This window comes from Charadrius vociferus, unplaced genomic scaffold, assembly GCF_000708025.1.
Source record: "Charadrius vociferus isolate BGI_N301 unplaced genomic scaffold, ASM70802v2 scaffold377, whole genome shotgun sequence".
In the NCBI taxonomy this organism is placed as follows: Eukaryota; Metazoa; Chordata; class Aves; order Charadriiformes; family Charadriidae; genus Charadrius; species Charadrius vociferus.
Genome location: NW_009649456.1, coordinates 980923 through 1008481, shown reverse-complemented (window position 1 = coordinate 1008481; position 27559 = coordinate 980923). Strand labels below are relative to the sequence as shown.

The 27559-nt window shown below is 34.7% G+C and overlaps 1 protein-coding gene across 1 annotated transcript in view; it reads right to left on the bottom strand.

Annotated features, from left to right (window-relative positions):
* CHD1 (chromodomain helicase DNA binding protein 1) overlaps positions 1-27559 on the bottom strand; it is a 57388-nt gene that overhangs the window by 14215 nt on the left and 15614 nt on the right. The window contains exons 2-23 of the mRNA XM_009889698.1: positions 22094-22298; positions 20952-21056; positions 19577-19644; positions 17224-17373; positions 16644-16924; positions 14911-15136; positions 13956-14056; positions 13517-13695; positions 12370-12497; positions 11599-11815; positions 10894-10983; positions 9838-10028; positions 8552-8740; positions 8078-8240; positions 6300-6452; positions 5764-5835; positions 3807-3956; positions 3084-3232; positions 2704-2800; positions 2518-2613; positions 1372-1548; positions 1029-1189 (exon numbers count right to left, since the gene is read on the bottom strand). Coding sequence (XP_009888000.1) covers positions 1029-1189; positions 1372-1548; positions 2518-2613; positions 2704-2800; positions 3084-3232; positions 3807-3956; positions 5764-5835; positions 6300-6452; positions 8078-8240; positions 8552-8740; positions 9838-10028; positions 10894-10983; positions 11599-11815; positions 12370-12497; positions 13517-13695; positions 13956-14056; positions 14911-15136; positions 16644-16924; positions 17224-17373; positions 19577-19644; positions 20952-21056; positions 22094-22298 — 3348 coding nt within the window. The remainder of the gene's footprint in view (positions 1-1028; positions 1190-1371; positions 1549-2517; positions 2614-2703; positions 2801-3083; positions 3233-3806; positions 3957-5763; positions 5836-6299; positions 6453-8077; positions 8241-8551; positions 8741-9837; positions 10029-10893; positions 10984-11598; positions 11816-12369; positions 12498-13516; positions 13696-13955; positions 14057-14910; positions 15137-16643; positions 16925-17223; positions 17374-19576; positions 19645-20951; positions 21057-22093; positions 22299-27559) is intronic.

Here is a 27559-nt window from a genome sequence, read left to right as displayed (position 1 = left end):
CAGATTTACAGTAAATGGAAATTACAGACATTATGTTATGCCTTATATAGAGAAAGGAGAAAACTGTAACAGATGATTTGAAGATTTTGGGAAATATGACATGAAAGATACTCTCTGTAGGAATGTGTAAATGATGGACAGAAACTGGAAATACCTGGGATAGAAAGGAAATGAAATAAAAATAAAATAATTAAAAAATATTTAAAAAAGAAAATTTCCTCAACAATCAAGGCCTCAAATTGCTAGTGCAAGCTAGAATAGCCTTAAAAAAGGATCAATTTGCTGTGTTCTTAGACAAAATGGAAAGGCAAGAAGGACCTTTAAAGTTACTTCTCTAACCAAAAATATTTTGAAAGCTTTACAGCATTTTAGAGAAACATGCATACTTAAATTTCAGAAGCAAAACAGCATTTCACAAACCCAAAAAGCGTTTCACAAAAACAACAATTCCTCCTCCTTCTAGCAAAAAAATATTTTAGCACCAAATATTGAAGGGACCTGCTGTACAATATTCAAATAGGAATTTATATTTTTTTTTAGTTTTAAAAAGCAGGATATAACACTAATTCAATCACAATGTCAAGAAGTTTAAAAAGAAAACAAAAATCACTCAAATTTTTGTAGTTGCCACAAAAAGAGATTTACATATTCTTTCAGCACTGCAGTTTTTACATAAAATGATGGGAAGCAGATTATTTTGCTTGTATGTTAAAAGAAAAGCTCGCCCATTGCAACAACTGTTTTTTGAAATCACTGTCTTCATGGGTTGCAGTAATTAAAAAATTTAAAACAATCAAGAATATTTTTCAAACCTAATTTTATCCCTCATTAAAATGTGTTCAAATTATTGCCATGACAGTTCACTATGTCAGATGCACAAAGTACACAAGGGAAAACATTTAATGCCTAAAATAAAAAAAAAAAATTTGAAAATTCAAGAAAAGTAGACTGCCTTCCATGTATTCAAGCTCTATAATAATAAAATAATTGTCTTGTTCCTTTAAATATGCATATGCCCCATATCTTACCGCCTGATCTCTGCATCACTAAATCCTTTAATATTTTCTCGAGGAATAGTTCGTGGTCTTCCACGTTTTTTTGGCCGTTTTCTTTCTGAGATGGAGTCACTATCAGATCCAGAGTATCTTCTGCTCCTACTGCGCCTCCCTTCACTTCCATTAAAGCTGATCTGGAATTTCAGAATAAGTAGTTCAAAGCTACATGATTAACAAACATAAGTAAAGTTTTACCTAGCCTGCTAAAAATACCTTTCCAAAAAAGGAAAAAAAAAAACCCCACCCCAAAACCAAAGCCCAACAACCCTCAAAAAACTAACTAAACCAACAGCAACATAAAAGAATCAACAGTCACCTGTTTTGCACAGTTTCTCATCCTTGGGAGCATATATATTTCTTCAAGTTCTTTTTGTCTTTCCTCCTCTTCTATTCTTCGCCGCTGGACTTCTGGAATGATTTCTTCCCAATTTCTTGAATTTCTTTCTGGTTCCAACTCAATATCATCTTCATCCATATTGGAAAAGTTGGCCACCTTGTATATCAGAATATACATATTTTCACCAAAGCAATACATGACTTTATTTGAAAAAGACTGAGCAACTATAATTTTAGAAAAACAAATTTCTAGATGGCATATTTTATGCATTCATATATTTTATATATTTTTATATATGCCATTGCCAATATACAAACAATTTATACATGCAAAATGCTTCCCGAAACACTGTCTCTAATGAAAGTATTTTTATTCATTAGTAAAACAGACACAGACTCCGTGCAACATGGGCTAAGATGAGAAAAGATGAGAATCTTTTTCTTCTTTTAAAAGAAGTTGACTCATACAGATGCATAATGAAACACCTCCTCAATAGCTGTATGACTGTCACTTAACTTCCTTCAAAGCACGGCTAACAATATTTGAATGCCTGAGTGAAATTATAATAATATAAAACTAACCAAACATTAATACACTGTAGAAAACAAAGTATGTTGCAAAGGAACAATCAGCAGGAGAGCAATTTAATAGTCTGCTGATCTAAACAAATGCATCATGCTTTGTTGGTTTTTTTTTTTTTGCACCCTAATGATAGTATGTTTAACTGGTAACACCTGGAATTCAAGTTTGTCAGGGGGCTAAAAGCTATTTCCAGAAGTCATCAACTAAGAAATGCAAACTTTCTATTTTGTGTTCAACACCACCATAGCTACTTAACAACAAAGGCAGTAAATAAAACACAAAACTACCTAGAATTCTAATGATTAACACATTCATAGATGTCTTATTTTATTAGCAAAATACATAACGTATTTTTGAATGTTTATACTGATGGTAGGCTTTTTGTATAGCTGAAAGGACATTTGAGAAGAAAGAGAGATAGAGTTGACTTACTGAGGCATCTATTTCGTAAGAACGAAGAGACAGATAGGTACACAAACGAAAAATAGTACCGTTTATAAAGGAAAGTGGAATTATGGCAGGAAGGAGGGAACAGAGCAATACCTTGAACTGTGAAAGCAACTCATCTCCTACAGTTAATGGACCTGGCTCATTTTCCCGAGTTTCAGCCCTCTTTAAGATTTCATCTATATCCATTTCCTAAAAAAGAAGTTGTTTTTCTTTACAATGAAAGAATTCATACTTTTTTTTGGGGTATTTTTATCTACGTAGTCCAGAAAGACTACTTACCTGGGGCTCCTGTTCTTCCCCTTCTGGTTCTTTAAAAAGTTCCTCAGCACCAAACTTCAAAATTGCTGATAACTCCTCTTTATTAAAAGGTGTTGAACTGAAATAAAGGATGTTTCAGGAAAAACACTTTATCTTAGTAACTTGAAGAAGTTCCCTAAAATCATAGGTCAATTAAGCTTTCTTTTTATTGTTAAGTAAAAACTGGTTTTTTAATATAAATATTTAATATGCAAATAAAATCTACAAAGACAATGTATTTCGCATCTTTACTAATTTAACCTTATTTTGCCTTTCATTAACCAAGTGAAAAAACTTCCATTTTTACTTACTCATCAAATATACTTAAGGGTAAATTGGTATGGAAATAAATACAAATATACCTTGAAGGAGTAGAGCCTGTATGTAGTACGGTTTTGCCTGTAGTGTCCATTCTCTGAATTACTAAATGATCTAACACCATCTTTTTCTTGGCTCTTTCAAGAATATCTTCTTCTACTGATCCTTTTGTGACCAGCCGATAAATATTAACCTATGTATGTTTTAAAAAAAAGTAAACGACATCAAGGAAAAATCTCAGTCTTCACTACAGATCTTCTGAAATTATTGACTGTTTTCCAGTATGAAATACTAGTTCAATCATGTTAACACCGTCTTTACATAACCTCTTAGACCTGTCTTTTTTTAAAACTCAGGGATTTGGCACAAGCATCGCCACAGGCAAAACTGTTATATTTCCAATTATTACTGTATGTCTTCTGCAAGAAAGAAACCCAATGAGAACAGAGAAAAATATTTAAGCAAGGGGGATGTGCCTTATGTGGCAGTTATTTTCGAGAATGACATGGTGCCAATGATTGTGTGAAAGACAAGGCCATAACTCTTCTCCCTCTCCCATTCATGTACCACAGCTGCCGTATTATCTCTCCATACAGGGGTATTTAAAAAAACTGAAGTTAAATGAGCATTACTAACATTTTTGTACATAGGCAGCAAGTACTAGTGATTCTCAAAAATACATGAAAACTGAATGGTGCAGACAGTTACTGGACAGCTACTGTACAGAACCCTCCTCCAGGTCGGAGCTTAAAGAAGAATGTGCATACCTGTTTCTTCTGTCCAATCCTATGCGCTCTCGCCTGTGCTTGCAGATCATTTTGTGGATTCCAGTCAGAATCAAATATAACTACAGTGTCAGCAGATGCCAAGTTGATACCTAATCCTCCAGCTCTGGTAGACAGTAAAAAGCAGAAGTCCTGAAATCATAAAATAAGAAATAGTTTTATATACAATAATTGTAATATTCTTAAAGGAACCAATATTACACTTGTTTATGCAGTCTGTGGCACCGTAAAAAAAAAAAATAATCATGTACTACCATTTCCATACCTGTTAAAGCTTCTTTAAGTATAAAGCAAACATTGACATCAATTTCTTTCATAAATAGTTACTGACTTCTCAACAGTTTAAAGGAAGTAGCAACCTAGAAGATGATCACCAACTAAAAAATCCCAAGCAAACTGGGACTGGCCAAAAAAAGTATAAAACCCCTACTGTTAAAGCCTTGTATGTTACCAAGTCCCTCTCCCACACCCCTTGCCCCCAGCACTGGAAGACTAAGCAGTGGGGAAGATGCTTGAGCCTACAGGTTAAAAGACAGGAAGCAAAAGCCTTCTGCCAGCTTCAGTGCTGTTTAATGTACTCATGAACAATACGAAAACAGGATAAGCAATGAGGTGAAAAAGTCTGTAGGTGGTATAGAACTATTCATTCAGAGACAGCTATGAAGGACTGAAGAAGCATCTTGAGACATGCAATAAAACAACATATGAAATTCAAGATAAAGTAAAACAGGTTAAAAAAAATCCCAATTTTCAGTACTGTTACAGGAAATAGCAAACCATTATACTCAATGATGAGTCCTGAGAATTCTGTTAGAAATTTCCATGTAGCCCTTAGTTCAGTAATGGCTAAAAACCATACAGAACATTCTGAATTTTTAGGAAAGAAACTTTAAAAACTGAGAACATAATTTTATTGCTGCACAGATGGATAGTTCGACTTCATTTTTGAAATTCGTGAAGTTTAAATTCCTCTTCAACTCCAAAAAATGTACACTGTAACTGCAAAGATTTCAGAAAAAGGCAACAATGTCTACACTAGAAATCTGAAACAGAATTAACTTCTGTATTTAACAGCTATCTGAAGTTTACATTATGGAGTTAAGTCTTTCTCCCTCCACCTTAGAACAAACAAGCTCAGCAGCAACTGACAAATGCTATCCTTCAATTACCATTTTTTAAAAAAAAAAAAACCCAAAAAAACCACAAAACAAACAAAACCCAACCAAAACAACCTCCCCTCCCCCAAATCTGCCAATGTAGGACAAAAGATTTAAGCTGACCAAAGATACAGAGTAGCTTGTATATTAGGAATGCTACATAAGCTACAAATTTTCCAACTCAGAAAAGAAACAACCTGTAACAGACACCTATACACTCACAGGTTGCTCACAAAGAACGGCTAGAAATCAGTTCTATTCACTATTTCTGTTAGAAATATTCACTATTTCTTCCAGGCAAGTAGGTGTAACAAATGAACATAAGAGAGGCCAGATTCAAAACAGTTAAAGATGGTTGTTCACACAAGGATATATGCAAATTAGTTCCGCCTGTTGCCAAAGGACATTTTGGATACTAACTGCTTGTGTAAGTTCAATGCTCTTGTAAACAGTGTTGGCTTAAGTTCTACAAAGCAAGGAAGATGAGGTTAAATTTCTGCAGCATTTATATAGTAATTAAAATTACTTTGATAAAGAGATTCAGAAAAAAAAATAGCTACATAACCAATTAAATACTGTTTTCATAACTTAGGCAATTTCTACTTATTTTTGTTTTCTAAGAAGTGGTTAACAGGTGTAAACCTTATAGTCTAGGCAATAAGAATGAATTTTCAACCTTACTGTTATATTCCTCACTTGTCATAGCCTTCATTTTTTCTGCAATGTTTTTTATATTTCTTGGGAAAAAATAACACAGATTGCTTAGGAAAAAAATACCATACCTCTGATCCCTCTGCATTAAAATGATCCAGTGCTTGTTTCCTCAATTCCCCTTTTATTGATCCATCAAGTCTCTAAAGAGATAGAATATTAAAGTGAAAAAGTAATTCTTATACTGTATTCAAAATGAAAGCAACTTGAATTCTCTGCCAAAGCTATTAGGTGAAGTAAGAGAAAAAAGTAATGCAACACTTCACATATTTCTTTAATTTCAAAATACTATTTAGCATACAGCAATTCTCAGTTTTTCTAGAAAAAGACAACAATTTCTTATATCTTTTCTTAAGCAAAGTGGTAAAGATGCCACAATCACAAAACAGTTGAGGTTGGAAGGGACCTCTGGAGGTCATCTTTTCTAACTCTCCTACTCAGGTGGGGACAGCTGAAGCAGATTGCCCAAGGTGAGGTCCAGGTGGCTTTGAATGTCACAGAGGATGAAGATTCTATAATGTCTGGACAACTTGTTCCAGTGCTCTGTCACCAGATTTCTTTCTTCTCAAGATCAGAGCTTCTTGGCTACTACCACCAAGATTCTTACCTGAAAGGGAAACTGACGATACTTCAGATATTCTGCTAGGATGTCCAGCATCCTCACCATCTGTGAGAAAATCAGAACTCTGTTGCCACGTTCTCGCAGACGAATCAGTAGCTTGTCAAGAAGAATGAGCTTCCCGCTGCTACGTATTAAATGCTGCAAAAATCAAGAAATATATATTATAAAGTAAGCTCATTTCAACACTAATAAACTATGCAGTTGGTTAGACATTCATTTGAGGTTTGCTTTTCTTTTTATTGATGTGAGAATGAAAAAAAAAAGGCAAATTTTGACATTCCTTAAGAATCTCATAGTTTAAAACATGCATACAATATATAGTCTGCAAGAACTAAAAAAAACAACCCACCAAATTCACGTGACCATAACACAACACAACTACGTAAGTTCATAGTATGCAGCATTAACTGAACATGAAAGTTTACTCTGATTTCATTTAGTCGATTCTAACGGAAATCAACAGGATTACTAACTCACAGATTTTTAAAGCAAATGCATCCTTATGTTCCCTCTCAAAGTGACATCTTAACATGTCACCAAAACATGACATAAATATATGGTCTTAAAAATTTAAGCAGTTATGATGTAGGCCCAAGTTCTTTTCTGCCAAGTAAAAAATAAAATTTGGTAACCAATAAAACAGAAGATTGAGAAAAAAATACTTTAGTACTACTTTCTCTTCACTTCCCATCTTTTAAAAAGAAATAGGTACTGCTGCTTAACCCTCTAGGTGTTTTTTAAACAAAGCCTATCAGTCAAGTTTCTCAGGAAAGATAAAGTGAGAGGAATCTTGTTTGTGGTGCCTAACACTGTAACCCACCTAAAGCCTGTTAATCCTTCTGAGCTCCATTGGGAATAGCTAGCATAGAAATTCAAGCAAATGTGAAATTTTATATTGAAAATGTAAGGCCGTTTTAGGTGAAGACATTTGGGATAGAATTTTGGGGAGTGCTAAATTTTGAGTTAGATGCTTTTATCCTTTATGCCAGAAAGGAGGAGGATCTTCGTCACTGTACAAACTAGTAGCTTTGGGATGGTATTTAAATTATCTACTTGAAAGCTTACAGACAAAAAAAGGTCATCTTTAGAAATATTTATGTTGTTATAAACTGCATCAACAACAACAGTTTTCTTATCTGTTGCTGTGTTTCTCAACAGTTTTGGTACAAATATTAGTTAACCTTAAAAAAAAAAGGTACAGCACACCATCTTTGGTAGTGATGATAATTGTTTTCATCTGTTACAACAGTAACAAAATCAGACTGAGCTTTGGATGCTTGTTACTTTCATTTCCTTTCACTTTGGTTGTTTGCAGGCATACAGAGAACAGTATTTGATTATAAAAAAAGCTTAAAAGCATTCTGCAGATCACTTTTTGCCATCACACAGATTGCTGGTGTATCACTGCCAGTCACATGTATTTCCACTCACATTACATCTACCCTGCTTAGCTGCTTTATTTTACTTTGGTTCAAAATAGGTCTCAAGTTTATTTTCCATGAAAATACACAGCTCCTTTCAAACTATTTCCTTCTTACTTTGACTGTAATTAAAAGGAGGGATATTTTATTTAGTCAACTATTCAGTTCCAATTAAAGAACAGAAATTCACTTACCTGTAAAACCCAGGATGCCCATTTTCCACAGAACCTATTTTTTCTTAATATACTTCAACAAAAATTAATAAACTGCCAGAACACTATAAAATTGTTTGAATATTACAGATGTAAAACAGAACTTTTTTTAATTAAAAAGTCACATTACCTGTAAGGCCTCCTGTTTATTATAGAATTCATTATCATCTGGTGGTTTAATGAGGTAGCAATGGTTACAACACTTCTTGAGTTCCATCATGATGTTCAAAAAGCCTGAGGTACTGCCTTTTGAACCTTTACTGAGGGCTTTATAATTCCTGGTTAAAATCCACCTATGATATAAGATGTACAATATAAGTAATTTCTAACCATATGCAGACACAAGACAGACGTAAGCTCTCAAAAGAGAAACATGCTAAAGATAAAAAGCAGCTCTCAAAAGAATGTACAAGCATGCCAAACAAAAGAAGGTACATGAATAGACAGACCAGTGTAATTCTTGAGCCCTTGCTTCACAGAATTTTACTGTTGTGAAATCCTAAAAGCCTCAAATTCAAACTGCACTATAAAATCTATTATACTCCAGTAAATTGCATGTAGGCATATCACTAAAATAGCACAATTTAGAAGTGTTATTGCTTACTTATAATATTGCTTCTGCAATGCACTCATTTCCATCCTCAAAATTTGTTCAACCTTTGCAGGTAAAGACTTTTCTACATCTTTTTTAACTCTTCTGAGTAGAAATGGTTCAAGTTCTTTGTGAAGACTTGCATAACCATACTCTCTCCCTTTGCCATGCTCCTCTTCAAAATCTTCCCAGGAGGAAAACCTTCAACATAATAAAAGAATAAGCACAAAATAGTGACATAATGTGAATGACCTGAAGAAAAAAAATTTAAGAAGAAAGATAACACAAACACAGAAAATGTATAAATGCACCACAAGAGCACATGCACATTTGGATTTCTTCTCCACTCCCTTCTGTTCAATTTATCCAATTTCTGAATACTGTCCCTGTAAACAGACAAACGGAATTTTCCAAAAACTTTTACAGAATGGAAACTACTTAATTTTAACTTCCCCAGTGGAACTCCAACATTTTTTTTTTTTTTCTGCAAGGATGCTCACCTAGATAGCTGCAGAAATTTAATTAGTACATTTATCAAAAGCAGCAAAAAACAGCTGCATGGTTGGAGGGTGTGCAGGAGAACAAGAGACTACTTAATGTACATTTTGCAGCTTGTGTAGTCTAGCTGAAGCGTTAACTATCCTCTGCTAACAGACTAGGAGAACACTTGAAGATCAAATGAAGAATGGGTACTCGACCATGGTGGCTTTGCTCATAAGGTTCTGAAGAAGTCAGTACCGTCCATTGCTCAAAATAAATGGAGCTATGGTGCTTGGCATTTACAAAACGTCTGACAGGAATACGTGCTCTCACACGCAACCTCTAATTTATCTCAGGCATAAACAGAGATCAGTACAAAATAGCATCAATACAGTAAGCTTACTGTACGCAAATCGTAAGGGAAAACCAGCCACCTGACTGAACTAAAGGATATTGGGCATCTTGGTACAAATTTGTTTTCATTGATAGTGCTAACAGAGAAGAGATTCCATTCTGTTTCCCCAGAGTAAATCCATACAGTTTTCCTCTTAGGCCAATATGAAACCTTTTTTCCAGGTTGTGACCCATACATCAATCCATAGGTTTTTTTGGACTACTAAAATGGAAAAAGCAGACAACTGCTACCAGCATTACCAAACAGGATCAGCCTGAAACTACTGTCTACTTTATATAGAATATTTAAACTATCTTTCAGTATGATTCTCTACCTCTATTGACTCTCATATCACTACACTACTTCACAATAACAAGCTTGACCAACAAAATGTTGAAAAGAACCACATAAAACTCTTCCTTACTTTTCTGGCATGATGAAGTGCAACAAAGACCACAGCTCTTTGAGGGAGTTTTGGAGAGGTGTTCCAGTAATAAGAAGACGATGGTTAGACTTAAAGTCAATTAAAGTCTTGTACAGAAGAGAGTCATCATTTTTTAAACGATGAGCTTCATCAACTCCTATGAACGCCCAATTCAGACCACCAAGGAATGACTGAAAAAAATGGAGGAGGGGGGAACATTATACAAATAAACACATTGCACAATTTCCTACATTTTATATCAAGCTATAAACAACCACCACTTCTTGATTTATTTTAATAAAATATGGATAGCTGGATGTTTTTAGTACTAATTATGGCTTTTACAATTGCCAGACTGAAAGGCTGTGCAAGCATCCCAAGAAAGTATAAATTAAGTTTAAAAGGAAAAAAATAGCCAAAAGTCTGACTCACAATAATTTTTACATGACAGAAAAAAAAAAAATAAAATCACTATTGACCTCTTCTTTCCAGCATGTGCAAACAAATGAAGTAAAAATGTTCTGCTTCTTGACTATCTATAAAAATTTCCATATATTGTTCGAAGGATTAACAGTAACTCTGTGTGCTACCACTATGGAGACAGTATTAATACATGTACACATGCTACTGTATACCCAGTAACAAAGAAAAACTATATGGGATTTCAGAGTTCTGTATCATGTTTATGGCTAGGGGTTGGGTTCTTTCTGAGTTCCTTGATGGTGGTCTGCTAAGAAGTAGAGCTCTTGAAGATGGGAACAGCTTGTTACAGCAATGAGAATCCCAGGCAAACTGGAGAAAAATAAGTGTTACCCACTTAATAAAATGGAAAAAGGCTGAAAGCCTCACCACATATACAGAAAATCTAGATGCACTTAAAAACACACACCCCCCAAAAAAAACCAAAACGCCAAACCATGCACTGTCATGCTTCCAAAACCAAAAGCTAATCACTCTCTCCATAAATTTAATGGCCCACAAACCTAATACATGCAAGTCTAAAGAGCGCTGTACACTGCAGAAATGACTTTTATCTCCCTGAAGAAGTGTGATTACCTTATCCTTCAGCAAAATTTCATATGTTGTTAGAAGTATGTTAAATTTTAATCGTTTGGTCTGTGGATGCATCCATTCATGAGTTCTTATCTATAAAAAGAATCAAGTGAACTATAAGCTAAAGAAAAAAGGTCATGTTGACTGGGATGAATTTATGTATTGAAGCAATGTAAATGTTTAATGACATACAATAGTATGATCACAAAACAGAAGCACAACATATTAGCACACACAAGACTGAACTTCCAACCTAAGTACTCCAAAAATATTTTAACTTCTGAATAAACAATAAAATTTCTACAAAACATTTTTTACTTCAATTGAAAAGCTTACTAACATTCAGAAAAAAAACAACACTAAGATAATAAACCAACAGCCTTTCAGGAAATAAATTAAGATCATGACTGGCTTGCTTACATATTTATTTTTACTATATCCACCTAAATAATCAAATGGCAAAAGATACTTTGCTTTCAAATGCAAGACTAAATTTTTAATCCTGTTCACTGTTAAACAGGAATGAAATCTTTCACACACATTCATATCAGATCAAAATATAAGCTTTCAGTTAGCACCTTAAAACATAATAGTGTTTCAGTAAGTATTTGCTCAGACCTAACCAAAACATTGGAGATTAGCATTAGAGAATATGAAGTGAGCTTATTTATCTACAAGCCTTTCCAATGACAAAAGAGAAATACTCACCATATTTCTGCTAGTTATATCTCCTAAGTAAACTACAGCATTCATCTGAGGAGCCCAAGTCTGAATCTCTCTTTGCCAAGATGTCAAGGTAGAAAGTGGCACGACTAGCAAGAAAGGTCCATACAGTTGATGTTCGTGAAACAGGTAGTTCAGAAAAGAAATTGTTTGTATTGTTTTACCCAGACCCATTTCATCTGCAAGAATACAGCTATTCCCTCTAAAAAAAAAAAATAAATCAGGGAGGATGTAGAAAGGGGGAGGGATTGGACAAGAAGAAATTATTAGTTTTGAGATAAAAATGACTTTTATAATTTTTCAAGATTTTGCAACTATACATCTTGAAGAAGTTTATTTCCATGTTTTTTCCATAAAAACAATTTCCACCACTCCTTAATACTTGGAGTAAATTAACAAAAAGCTTGCAAGCAATTCCTTATCAGTCTAATTTTAAGACTATAACAGTAACATTGACATTTCAGAAGTGTCTGCTTTGGGTTTTCTGGTGTTACTGTTTTAGGTTTGTTTTTTAAAAATATGACTTACCCCCTATGCAAAATTAAAAGCAAAGCAACAACAGAGCTTAGCTGTTTTTATGAGAACAGCCACAGAATGATCAGCTTTGGTACTATTTAGAGCAAAACCACTCCCCTCAGACCTCTACTTTGAGGTTACTGTACGAAACCCTCCACCTTCAAAGAAATCACAGAAAAATCAGAGTTTAACACATGCTTACAATTTACAAACAGAAAACTCATTTCAGACTATACTTACTTGCACCATGAGTGAGCAAGCCAATTCAATCCATTTAACTGATAATCTCTTAACTCTAAACTTTCATGTCCTCCAATGTAAGATGGCTGCTTCTTTAGCGCAACAAACCTTGGCCTCTGTTTTAGAACCTGTCAAAAGCAAATTGATCATCAGTCCTACTACTGACTGAAGTTATCAAAATGTCTTCCTATAGAAAAAATAGCAGTAGAGATCTATGGGGTCCCCAAGTTTAGTCTTCATCCATCAACGAAAACTAGGCCATACAAAAACATCACGCAATTTGCAAGTTGAAATTAGTTTGATTGCTAATCCAAATTTCACAATGGGAGTGACCCACTCGAAGTTTATTTTTAAAATAAACTATAATACTAAACAAGCCCATCTTTGAATGCCAGTAAAAACACTTTTTATCTCCAAAAAGCTACTCTTAGTAGTGATATTTTCCATATATATTACTGTATATCACTATCACTATTCTGAACACCCTTCAAAAAATATTTCATAATATGTATCTTATCTCTGGATTCATAGACGATTTTCACATTTTTAGTATCACAACTGATGTGGTGGCTTGAACCTGGCCAGCAGTTAAGCCTCCAGCCAGTTGCTTACTACTCAATGCCCGTGCCAGCGGGACGGGGAAAGAATTGAAAGGGCAAAAATGAGAGAAACTTATGGGCCAAAATACAGCGTTTATTGGGTGAAGAAAAGACACCCAGCCAATCAAAACAAAAACCCACAACGAAAAAAATCCAACTGACAGAAAGGGAGTCACACATTAACTCACCAGCAGACTGATGACGAGCACGTCTCCAAGCAACAGCCACCTTCGAACCCCCTGCTCAGCCCACCCAGTTTTACTGCTGAGCATGACATTAAATGGCATGGGATATCTCTGGTTAGTTAGGGTCAGCTGCACTTACTGTGTTCCCTCCCAGCCCACTCACGGTGGGGACAGCATAGCAAGAAACAGAGAAGGCCTTGACACTGTGCAAGCGCTGTTCAGCAACAGCCAAAACACTAGTGTGTTATCAACACTATTTAGGTCACAAATTTAAGACGCGGGTCATACAGGCTGCTATGAAGAAAATTAAATCCATCCGAGTCAGACCGAGTACAATTAATCCATTGCAAATTACATACTCACCTTGCAATCCTTAAAGGGAGTGGTCTTGGATTGATTTCTGCTAAAGTACTCATCAATGCGTGCCTGAAACTTTTTGGCAATGAGCGCACCATCTTCCCAGCTACATTCGGAATAAGGCAGACCCTGCCACTTGCAATAGTAGTCTGGATAACCAGCCGCTGATTTCTGATTTGAATGAGCTGCAGAAATGCACCAGAGATATCTGATGAGCATTTTACTTCTGTATTGTATGAAAACACTAATTTTAGGTAAAAAGACAACATAAACTAGCTTCATGGGACAGACAGTATGACAACTTTTTAATCCAAGACTAAACTGTGGGTAAAGAGAAAAGTTAGTGAAATTCATATTCTAAATTTCTTAACTACAAAGACGACATATAAACAGTGAATATACAGAATTCTCAACACTGTTTTCCATCCGCAATTTCGTAACTTACCAATTATTCTTTCCACTATCTGATATTGTTTATGTAGATCATCTGTAAGCTCCTGCTGGCAATTGTAATATTCCACATCTTCTGGAGAAGCATTTTTCAGCCTGTAACGCGAATTAATTTAAAACACTTATTACACTGTATTGTTCTGAAACCAAGAAAGCTTGGCAACTCTAAAGCTCTGAATGTAAGCATCACAGGAATGTTGCTTAGACAAACTTCTCTGAAGGGAAAACTTAGAAACTCCTACTATAAAATTGTTGCATCTGGCCTAGGTGCCTCACCATTAATGGCTGAGAACACTTATTAAGAGACACAACTACTACAGCTACAGGTGGTACTAATCATGCAGCTAATTCAGAATATCTATTCTCAACACTAAGTAGTGTATTTTACAGGGTATTTTCCTGCAACAGTACTCTAGGTGGCTCACTCTGTAAGAATTCATCTTATGATTAAGTTGCTAAAAATCCCATCAGAATTCATTACTTACATTAAACATACTAATAAAACTGAACACCAAAAGGGTGACTTTAAAACATATGTATTTCTTCAGATTTTTTGTTCTCAGGCCTGAACCTCAGGTTTCAGCCAAAAAACCTGAATTCTTCAAAGTAATATTTTTTTGGTCCATTAGCCATTTCAGATTAATCTCTGCAGCAGTTCCTCCAGAATTCTGATCAATGTATAATGACAACATTAGTTAAAGGTACAATTTATTATCTTTAAACACTACCCATCTCGTTAAAACTCCATTTACAACCCCTCCCCACCTAAATTCAGGTTCAGAAGACTATCTTACAGGAACATGTTAAGGAGGCTTCAACATTTAGAGTTTGTCTTCCTGCTGCATAGACACTTGAAATTATGCCGTGGATGTAACAGGTCTCAGAAACACAACAGAACATGTACATTATTGCAAATTAAGTAGCATGGAAGTCTACATAAAAATATTCACCATCGTTTTGTTTCCTGATCCTTTTTCTTATAGTTGTCCAGTTTCTTCATTCCTTTAACATTTTGTTGCTTCAGTGTTTCCTCAGTTTCCCAAGTGTTATGGATGTGTGACCAACCTTTCCACTTAATAAGGTACTGTATTTCTCCTGGCTCCTTTGACTTTTCAAACCCAGCATTTGGGTCACCATCTGCCTCAACTGCATAGATGGTGGTTGCGGCACCCGTGGCTGAGAAAGGGACCACATCATAAGCTTTAATTAGGTGTGCATTGCCATAAATTAACCAGTAAGAAATGCAGCATAAAAAGCAATTAGTGACACTTTTAGATGAGCATATACTTGACCAGTATCTACAGCTCTCATGTCATTACTCTTATTTGAACAATTATGACGTAGATATGTTCACACATGAACAAGTAGTCAAAAGAGAATTAAAAAGCAACTAAAACTTCTGCACCTAACCTACAATATCTTATCTTTCCTCATGAGAATTTTCTTTGCATTCCTAGTTTTTAAAGTGATCACCAGGGAACGCTCAACTAACGCTGCTAGTCATCTTCATTACATTAGTCTCATCTCTGAGCATACAAATGACATCTGATATTATGCTTGGTCAGCCTTGAGACATCAACACCTACTACTAGGGATACTATAAATCTATTTCTCCTAAACATATTTTACTACTTTTTCTGCCTTTGTCATCTTACCTGGGAAAATTTTTAATTAAATACAGTCTGTATCACAGATGAAGCATATTAGCAGCAGGAAACAGGCTCATTTCTGTGAGGACAACCAGGTAAAGAAATGAGCCCAGCAAGCTGCAGCGGCCAGATAAAGCCACAGAGAGTGGCAGCAGCAAAAGACAGCACAAACAGCAACGTCATCTGGGCAGGAAGAATATAACAAGCTTAGTTCCAAAGGCTTTGACCACAGCAGTAACACTATGCACTGGAGCAGGACATGCCAGAATTTCAGACAGCATAGGAGAAGAAAGTTGAGAGGAAGACTGCAAGTTCTGAGATGGGTCAGATTGGGTGTAACTAATGGAGAAAGGTAGCTCTGAAGTGCAAGGGGCGCAGGGTTGAGGGTTTTGTTGTGTTTGTTTTTATAATTAGAATCCTAATTTGCAGACTCAAACACATAAGCAGAACTGCTAGACACTGCATCCCATTATTGCTGGAAATATGACATGCCTACCACGATAGTTTTAAGAGTTCACAAGCAAAGTGCATCACTACAATTGTAGATCTATTTTGTAGTCACTCCACACATTGCGCTGTACTGAGACAATTTGTACAGCAATAACTGAAATCATAATCTCAGCAGTTCAGCCTTGCCAACACTATCGTTCAGAGTTCAGGTTACTAGTCAGCTTTCCTATCTAGTGCCCTTTCTCCACTCCACTGTACATAATTTACACTGATCAAGTATCACTAAATTGTACAAACAGTGACATAACAATATGGTATGCATTTATGCAATAAGGATCTATCTTCCACTTCATTTTTCTTTTCTACTTAGCAATTCTTCCACATTTTCACTTTGCAACATTTAGAAGGGACTTTAAAAAGGAACATCCTGACGAATGTGAAAGACAAAATACAATGACTTTTTGGTAACTTGAAAATTATTGCTGTTTATAAACCCCAGAGGTGACCAACAACTGAGAACATTTGCTGAAGTTGCACCACAATGCACTCCAGGATCTGAAGAACACCACCAACAAAAAAAATACCTCCTTTTCGGCCAACTCGACTATCCATGAACTTCTCTATAGTTTCAAATTCATCTTCTTCAGTTTGTGGGACATCTTCTCCACAAACTTCTAGCAAATCATCAGAATCTGTCTTGGTTTCTTCAGCTTCTTTGTAACTAATGTTGACTGTTGCCTGGCGACGAGATCCTCTCTTATCGTAATCATCATCATCATCATCCTCCTCCTCTTCCTCATCCTCCGACGAATCAAGTTGCCTCTTTTTCAGTCCTGCACTCTTTTTCCCACTTTTTGGCTTAATTCTTGAAGACAATAAGGTATGACACAACAAAGATGTTTAAACAGGCACAGCTATAAATCTTCTGTATTGCTTTCTGAATGTGTGTATTTCATGAATGCTCAGTTACTCCACTTTCAGTTACAGCAGACAGGAAAAGGTATTCACTAGAAAGCATTAGCATGTTAACATCTTACGTAGCTTTAAAAAAACCCTCTTTGTTTAATAAGCATTAATGTTTTCATTGGTAGGTACAGGCTAGCAGTAAATACTCAATTGTTTATTAGAAATAGTACCAGAGTATCCAAATGCACGACTTCTTACCTGCTTGGAGGTTTACGGCTTTTGACCTTGTTTTTTGGCTCATAGTCAGATTCACTCTCTTCACAACTGCTTTTCTCCCTGTCTTCCTCCGATTCCGAATCGGAACCAGTTCCTGATACTGATCCTGATCCCGACATCTGCCAGTCTTCACTGTACGTATTGAGAGACAAAAGAGTAACTTACATTGGGTGTTTTTTTGGGTATGTTTTGGGGGGGTTTTTTTGGTGATTTTTTTTTTTGTGTGTGTTTTGTTTTTTTTTTTTCTTTTTGAAATCAGGTATTCATCCACAAGGTATCTGCTGTAATTTCAACATTGGTCACAGAAATAAAAAACTTGTAACAGTTATTTCAGCTGATGAGATGGAAAATTGCCATCAATGAATAACAGGGAAGTAAAAGTGACCAATGGCTTCAATGGGAGTTGGACTAAGTTTTCTGTAATCACAAAGTAAATTTAAAATCCAAAATGAAACAAAAATCTGGATTTCTGTATAAATTTCAGCATGAAGAAATGAGTTAACATGACATTAAGAAACCAAAGCATTTAAGAAGTCACACATATATATCAGAACTTACACATGCTCAAATCGTAAAGCCCTGTCACGTTACATTCTGGAGAGTCCCGTATTGCCTAATGCCTGTGGTTCCTGTGGCACATGCAAAGCACCAGCAACTTTGGCACAGGAATCAAAAAACAATAGAGGCAGATTTGAGAAACGTCCAGAAAAACTTGAATTGCAGCAACCTGTGATTATCACTGGTGCCCAAAAGCTCTCAATGAGCCCCCAGATTAGTGCTTCACAACCAGGCAAGACACTATGAGTAAGAAGACACTTGCAACTGAGCAGCAGGATCTCCTTGTTCCTGCTTAACTGAGATTTTCTACTTTGCAACAGGAAAGATGTACTCACTGATAAACAGTAACTTGCTTCAAACTCTGACTTTATATGGGCAAATTTAATCTTAATAGCTTCATGAAAAAGAAAGAAAAAAAGAATGGTACACATTATTGAAACACTGCTAAATCCTTATACTAACACCAGGTTCGAGTCTGCTTGACCAAGGTGCTAGAGCAGTAGTAATGTTCAAAACTGGAATATTACCAAGAAATCTCTTCCTTAAATTTCCAATCAGGAAGGCTAGGAATCAGTGCTTTAATCCCTCTCTTCTTTTCTCTTTCCTGTCTTCCAGGACACTGGGTCCTGGAGGAAATTACATTCCCATTGTTCCAGTCATCCAAGAAAAATACATATATGGGTCTATTGAGCAGACGGCACATGGCCAATGGTACAGAATGTCTTATTAAAATACTTTTTCTGCAAACAGTAAATTGAAATAATACTAACGTAAATCCATGACCTGTATTTATTTGGAAATATAAAAACCAGACACAAAGCTCCAACCTCCAAGGCTTGATCATGTACCAAGTTACATATTGAGAAATCTCCAATCTGCATGTCAGATAATGACTGCAGACATACTTGTTCTGAAGAGCCACAGAACAAAAATTCAAGTACTGGATATACAAAATTATTTGGTTATGGGTTCCTAAACTTAAATACCCTTCCTTTAACGAAATACGTTATTAAATGCAATCAAATTCTTAACTAACAAAACACTGTGAGTAACAGCTCATGACTAAGGAAGTACCATTTTGCATAGTTAGCACTTTTTTTTTTTTTTTCCCCCCCATAGCCCTTTCTTTTTCCTTTTCAACTACCATTTCTTGAAGATATTGTACTGGCAACCCTGAACACTGAGGTGATTCATTATTTGGGAGAAAAGGAATAATAGGACAGTTCAATTTCTACACACCATTCATAAAAAATGCAGGTCACTGCCACAATAACAACATATGATCCTTTTCACAAACTTTTTGATCCATCATTTAGAAGGAGCTTAGTTTCAGTTAAAATTCTTTGCTAGTCAATAATACTATCACAACTATATTAACTTTTAAACATGTCCAAGGGCGGGGGGGATTAACTAAGGGATTCTAACTTAATTTTTTTTGTGAGACAACCTACTTAAGTAGTTTCCCACTTCTACAAGAACTTTTAGGGAGGCTCTTCAGCTCAAAGATAGACTGAATCAAAGTATTTTAAAAATAAAAGCACTGATGAATGGTTTTGAACAATACTGTAGACTCTTTTGCTCAGAAATGAGTATGATACAGCCTTAGAGAGTTTACTTTAAATATTTTAATACATTTATCAAAATTGGAAATGCAAGATCAAGATGAATCAAAAAGGGAACTTAAGCATCTCAAGTGTGGCGAAATGAAGCATGAATTATAAGCCTATGTCACTGTGACAAAAAAAAATATATGATATTACTGATGAAAATATCTTACTCTCTATGTTTTTTCTTCTTGGTTTCACTGGATGAGTCATCTGCAGAATCTTCACTACTAGATGAGTCCTTGCAGGTGAAGAAAAAAACCCAACATATCATTATCTCAAAAAGAATGTAGTACTTCTAACATTAAAAAAGATAAAATCAACTCCCACTTTCAAACTGGAAGCATATTATTCATGTTTTACCCTCTTCATCACCCACAGCGTAGCTGTTAATGCAAAATGAGATAAAGACTGCTATTGTTTTTGTATTTATCCATCTATGAATACATTGTGCCAGCACAGATTTAAAGAACATCACCAAAAAAAACCCGTCTTAAAAAATAACCCTTGTGCCTATGTAAAAACAGTCATGGTTTAAGCTGCCCCAACTTAATCAAGATAATGGTTCTATCAAAACCCTAATAAAATCTTGTACCCTCAGGAACTTTCTGACTTTCCACTCTCTTTCACATTTAAACACCAGTTTAATACAATATTGAGAACAGCATATTTCCTCTTTCTCTGTGCTCAAAGAAAAAAACAAGAACCCTCTTAAAATTACATTCTCCTAAAAGCAGTCTCATCAGGATTAAGTTTAGATTTAGATTAAGATTTATCCTGAAAAACATATTTCAGAAAGACAGTACTTAACAACAGCCATAAATTATTGTTTTAACGATAGATGATTAAGTTCTGCGTTTAAGTTTTAATGATGAGCTGCTAAACCAGAGAAAACCAGAAATCCAACCAAATGAGTGTGACTACACCTCATAGTTTTTGTAATGAAGGAGAAAAAGTCTGCTTTATAAATAAATTCCATTTCATAGTCACTAGTGTCTTTAAAAGATGTTCCTACTGCACAAAGTCAACATTTCTTTAGCATATGATTTAGGTTTTAGAATACCTAGAATGCAGATGTCATTCTTAAAATACAAGAATTCTTTCGTAGCAACTGTTAAGAAAATTTGCAAAACCAGTTTTCTATTCCATACAGAACTTTTGAAAACCATAGCAGCTACCTTTGAACAGAAACAGGCTGAAAAATATCTTTTAGCATTTTTAACTGTCTTTACAAAACTCAAGAAGCCAAAAATACAATGAAAGTCAATACCGTGTGGCTTGAAATTTTTGTCCATATCACAGAGTATCTATCTAAAAATAACACAATCATGACTGATATAATTTTGGCACAACTCACTCGAAAACTAGTGATATTTTTACTTTTCCTTATAAAAATATCAGTTATTTGTACGTTACTTTTATAGACTAAACCCAGACTTTTACACATGCTTAAGAGAATATAACTTGGCTCTACGTATTTTTTTTCTGACATATGAGACAATGAGATGGGCATGTTTATGTTTTAAAAATCTAAGTTACGTTATTCACCTCTTCTGAGCCACTGTCTGATGAAACTGCCTTATGTTGTTGCTGTTGCTTCTTGAGCACTGCTGATCTTTGCACAGCAAGTATACTTGGACTAGACTTCCAAAACTGAACAAGAATAGAGATGCAAGAGTCAGTTAAACATACTGAAAATCTACAGTTTACCACATACTTTTTCTTAGTAGCATAACTATTAAAACTGATCTTATCAATTAAAAAAATTCACTACAAAATACTGCATGTACTAATGATATCAGATAGCATTTTAAAGTAGTAAGATTTCTGTAGAACAGAATGTGATATAATAATTGCCATGACAATTTCTACAGCACATTTAACAATAGTCATGTAGGTTTAAGGTAAAACATTTACAGAGTTTATAAATTATTATTTATAAATTATTTATTTTTAAGGTAAAAAAATTAAATTTTTAAACTGACCCAGATAAATACTTTCAGGTTTTGTTTTTGTTTCATACAGTAATACTGAAGTACACAAACAAAAAATGTAACGGAGAATCCTTAACAGCCTTCAATTCCTATGGTAACTAATATATGACTACCTTACATAAATACAGTTTACCACACCCAATTAAGTCCACATAACACAGAAGAGTGCAGGTAATTTTGGCCCACTGGGTTTAAGAGACTTCTAGATACCACTTTTTCCTGAATAAGTAACCTTATCGACAAAGAAAGCCAACTGCATGTAATCTTGACATTTTACAGAATAATTTATTGATACAGGGAAACTATGGATTAGAGAAACAACGTCAAAAATAGAATTTCAGAAAGAACAACATTATGTGGGCCTTTGTCTTCCGTACGTTCCAGTAAATTAGTGTGTGTTTCTGCATAATGGAATTTAGGTAAGCACTTAACTTAAAATACTTACAAACTTGAGAATGTTAAAAGCATCAATTCAAGTACTTACTCATATGAAACTTAGCCCAATATTTAAGACAGCTAAGCACATGTATTCACTAATCCAACCCAGTTAAAATCTAATTAAAAACACCTCATTACCTCTGGGATTTTTTATTTTTTATTTTTTTTAAAGAATACTGCTCTTGAAACTAACTGCACAGAAAGATTTTTTTAAATATTTTTTCTCCCCTAAAGGGTTCATTTACATGTTTTGTTTACCTCAGATCCATCAACTTTTGGCAGTTTCGCATGAATTTGTTTCTTCTCTCTAGATGTGTCAGACTCCGATTCTGACTGACTGCCTGACTCTGAACCAGAGTCAGAGTCACTGCTGCCTGACTGGCTGCTGCTTCCGTCACTACTGCTTCCAGAGCTTGAACCAGATCCAGAACCTGATGCTGACCCGGAATCGTCATCTGATCGGCTGCAATGAGAAATCAGCAGGATATTAAATAATTGCCAAGGTAACAGGATTAAAAGAAAAAAAAAAAATATCGCCATAGCTTCACCTATAAAATCATTAAGTTAAACCAGACAAACAAGTAACATACAAATGGATGCAGTCGATTAAATACGTTGAGATGAATAAAGTTAAAATAAACAGGAAATAAGAATTCAGAGTGTAATCAGATACTCTTTGTGAAACCTAAAAAAAGCAAGATAAAGCAAGAACATACAAATTAATATGGATGAGTCAAGCAAGAGAAATCAAAGTGGTAGAAACGTTTCTTACCCACGCAAACTTCATTCCCTCCCCTTCCAAAATCCTTGTTTAGCTCCATCAAACCCCACATATACCTACACACCTCTTAACACTGAAGTCTATTCCAAGACCTGTCCAACTAAAATATAAAAGACTGTTTTCCATCCTTATAGATCATAAGTACTCCTTGAAAAAAAGAAAAAAACAACATTAGAAGCACATCTCTCTCTCTCTCTCAAAAAAAATATCTATGCAGACCATCTTTATCTGTTAAAATAACAGCAACAAAATTCCTTACGCATACAACTCTGAATTTGTCACTGATGGTGGCGCTCTCCTTGGCATATACTTGAGCTGCCAGATTATTCCACCTGTATATTCATTTTACACCACATTTAACATACTTAGAAAGCATAATAATTAAAGATAAATATTTATTTTATGACAATTGAAAAACTTAGAAACAATTGGTTTCCTAAAACAATTCCACAAGGTAGCTGAGTTAAAACTTTAATACGACTCCTCATTAGGTTAATACCACCATATTTCAAAGATATCATGAGGGAAAAAAAATCAGAATCACACCACCACAGAGCAAAATAATTTCAAATAATGTACACGTTGACTGCAAACACTTAAAAAGCAGAGTAAATATGAAGCCAGAATTGAAAATGACAAAACCAAAAGCTGGCATCAAAACCTAGCCCATCTTTGCCAGTATGATCCACCTGGTGGAGAAGTCAGATGGGGGCAGGGGGGGAAGGACAACACGCATGGGCAGGACAGATTGATCATCCTCTGCCCTAGAATATACTTCATTGGCAGCTTTTAAAAACCACAAAACAGAGCAAAATCACTCCTCTTTCTGCTTTTGTTAACACCAACAAAACTGTACCAGTAAAGAAGAAATGAAGCTGTTCACGAACAGACTCCTGAAGACTCAATCAGCCATCTGCAACTGTCAATTTAGAAAGAGGAACAGACCCATGCTGAAGCTTCCTTGTTCTGAAGAGGGAGACACGGAGAAACACAGCACTGCTGGGTTGCACCTTGCACTTTGCACCTGCCGAGAGGAAAACTGGGAAGCAACAAGGCTGCTCCCAAACTTCCTGTTTGTGTCATCAAAGGCTTACACTAACCTCACTTGCCAAATAAAGCAGGCACCCGATCCAGAACAGGACTAGAGTTTAAACTGTTTACCAGAAATTAATGGCACTCCATGATGATCTTCCAAAGAGATTTTAATTGTAATAGCGTGCTTGTACACAAAGGTTACACTAAATGTAAGCATTTAATGCTGGGTAGATCAGGTAATTATAAAACAACAGCATTCCTCAGCACAGCACATAAGTAACTGTCAAGGGAACTGTGGAAGCAAGCACTAACTATAAATGGAGAGTAATAGAAGAAAATTCAGCATAGAGGAATCTTGAGATACAAGTAAATACCAGCCAGACAAGTCCCCGTGACAAAAAAAACCACCCAAAATGTGTAAATCCTACATAACCTTGGAGGAGGAGAAAGGAATCAAGTACTTCCATGCAGGACAAGGCTTGCTCAAAGAGGGCAGTAATAATGTGAATTACCAAATCTATAAAACATGTAAAACACTAAGCCATAAGGATGGTAATTAAGTTAGCTTTCCATACAGCAGTAAAATATTCTGACCCACCAACATAGTGCCAACCATAGGTTCAATTGCACACAGAGCCAGAAGCAACCAAAACAAAGTACCTCTTTTCTACGGTAGCATGGGGCAAGTGACACTGGAATCAGCTATCTTCGTAAAACAACTTGCCAACATTAAGAAAAACATGTAAACCAGCTACAGGAGAGAATGGTGGAGAGACAACAGGGGAAAAACAAAATCCAGTTCATTTATCTAAGTAAGCAAAAAATTACATCAGTTAGATTCACAATTGATGGGAACTTTTAAACATTTTGATGTTCTTCAACACAGGAATTAAGTGGTAAGTTCAAAACCAAAGGGACTGGGATAGAAGAAAAAAAAAGTCTAGTAGATAATGCTAGCTGCTCTGGAGTTGGATGCAAAAAACCCAACTAATTCCAAATCTTTTTCTTTCAGATCAGCCAGCTATCATGTAAGGTCTCCAGTAAGTAATACCAATCTGTCAACAGATGTGGATCATACAATACTCAATATTTAGACAAAACACATAGACTCCTTATCTTGCCAACTAGCTCTCAACAATGCTGGGAGTCTGGGAATTAATTCCCATTAGGCTTATGAAGAGGACCAGAAAAGTAAGGACCATAAACACTGCTTCTCACAATAAATTGGCCTGATTTGGACAACAGCAGACTAATACAACCCAACTGCATATCAACTAACAGTAACATCTGACAAATTAAAAAACAAAAAACCAAACACAACCCAAAACTTAAAAAGTCAATATTCAATGACCTTACCAATTAATGCAAGACAACAAAGCAAACCTGCAGGTGAAAGAAAAGAAAGAAAAGAAAGAAAAGAAAGAAAAGAAAGAAAAGAAAGAAAAGAAAGAAAAGAAAGAAAAGAAAGAAAAGAAAGAAAAGAAAGAAAAGAAAGAAAAGAAAGAAAGAAAGAAAGAAAGAAAGAAAGAAAGAAAGAAAGAAAGAAAGAAAGAAAGAAAGAAAGAAAGAAAGAAAGAAAGAAAGAAAGAAAGAAAGAAAGAAAGAAAGAAAGAAAGAAAGAAAGAAAGAAAGAAAGAAAGAAAGAAAGAAAGAAAGAAAGAAAGAAAGAAAGAAAGAAAGAAAGAAAGAAAGAAAGAAAGAAAGAAAGAAAGAAAGAAAGAAAGAAAGAAAGAAAGAAAGAAAGAAAGAAAGAAAGAAAGAAAGAAAGAAAGAAAGAAAGAAAGAAAGAAAGAAAGAAAGAAAGAAAGAAAGAAAGAAAGAAAGAAAGAAAGAAAGAAAGAAAGAAAGAAAGAAAGAAAGAAAGAAAGAAAGAAAGAAAGAAAGAAAGAAAGAAAGAAAGAAAGAAAGAAAGAAAGAAAGAAAGAAAGAAAGAAAGAAAGAAAGAAAGAAAGAAAGAAAGAAAGAAAGAAAGAAAGAAAGAAAGAAAGAAAGAAAGAAAGAAAGAAAGAAAGAAAGAAAGAAAGAAAGAAAGAAAGAAAGAAAGAAAGAAAGAAAGAAAGAAAGAAAGAAAGAAAGAAAGAAAGAAAGAAAGAAAGAAAGAAAGAAAGAAAGAAAGAAAGAAAGAAAGAAAGAAAGAAAGAAAGAAAGAAAGAAAGAAAGAAAGAAAGAAAGAAAGAAAGAAAGAAAGAAAGAAAGAAAGAAAGAAAGAAAGAAAGAAAGAAAGAAAGAAAGAAAGAAAGAAAGAAAGAAAGAAAGAAAGAAAGAAAGAAAGAAAGAAAGAAAGAAAGAAAGAAAGAAAGAAAGAAAGAAAGAAAGAAAGAAAGAAAGAAAGAAAGAAAGAAAGAAAGAAAGAAAGAAAGAAAGAAAGAAAGAAAGAAAGAAAGAAAGAAAGAAAGAAAGAAAGAAAGAAAGAAAGAAAGAAAGAAAGAAAGAAAGAAAGAAAGAAAGAAAGAAAGAAAGAAAGAAAGAAAGAAAGAAAGAAAGAAAGAAAGAAAGAAAGAAAGAAAGAAAGAAAGAAAGAAAGAAAGAAAGAAAGAAAGAAAGAAAGAAAGAAAGAAAGAAAGAAAGAAAGAAAGAAAGAAAGAAAGAAAGAAAGAAAGAAAGAAAGAAAGAAAGAAAGAAAGAAAGAAAGAAAGAAAGAAAGAAAGAAAGAAAGAAAGAAAGAAAGAAAGAAAGAAAGAAAGAAAGAAAGAAAGAAAGAAAGAAAGAAAGAAAGAAAGAAAGAAAGAAAGAAAGAAAGAAAGAAAGAAAGAAAGAAAGAAAGAAAGAAAGAAAGAAAGAAAGAAAGAAAGAAAGAAAGAAAGAAAGAAAGAAAGAAAGAAAGAAAGAAAGAAAGAAAGAAAGAAAGAAAGAAAGAAAGAAAGAAAGAAAGAAAGAAAGAAAGAAAGAAAGAAAGAAAGAAAGAAAGAAAGAAAGAAAGAAAGAAAGAAAGAAAGAAAGAAAGAAAGAAAGAAAGAAAGAAAGAAAGAAAGAAAGAAAGAAAGAAAGAAAGAAAGAGAGAAAGAAAGAAAGAAAGAAAGAAAGAAAGAAAGAAAGAAAGAAAGAAAGAAAGAAAGAAAGAAAGAAAGAAAGAAAGAAAGAAAGAAAGAAAGAAAGAAAATGACAAGAAATAAGAAAGAAAGAAAATGACAAGAAATAAGAAAGAAAGAAAATGACAAGAAATAAGAAAGAACAAATAATAATGTTCACCGCAGCTGATTTAGGGCTGTCCTAATAATACCATGTACGAAGGACAATACAGGATCACTGCCGTAGACTAACAGGTAATTGGCACATAGGACACAGAAAAACAGAAAAATAAAATCTAAAGGCCATAGCATCACTAACGACTTACTAAGCTTTCTTATCCCACAGCATTACATCAGCACACAGAAATGGGAGAAGACAACCTGAGTAGCAGCAAGCAATCTTCAAACTAGAGAAACAGCAAGGACTTGCTAAAACATTTATCAAATCTTAAGACGATATGGCAGTATTCATACATGCTGAAAAAGAGTTTGACATTAGTAAAAAGCATTATAGGAGTTCAAGCACAAAAGTCTAGTCTATGTTAGGGGGGAGCTTACTTCAAGTCTTAACCATTTAGATTAATACAGATGTGTGAAACTACCCTAGAGTTTCTGCCTGTATACCTCTTCATGTGAGCTACACACTCTCATAGGTCCTAATGAAACTACAGCACATACAAAAAAAAAAAGTTAATCTTAACAGATGTGAGTTCATTTCTATTGAATTGTGAAGAACTTTCCTATTCACTGTCCACAGGACAAGTAACTGATAGGCTCTGAGGACTACCAAAACATGTTTATTTCATCATGCCCTTTCATACCATGTTTCAACCTGAGCTTCGGCAAAATGTTGACTTGGAGGTACAACCTCTACGAAGACAGTACTACAACCCAGAAACC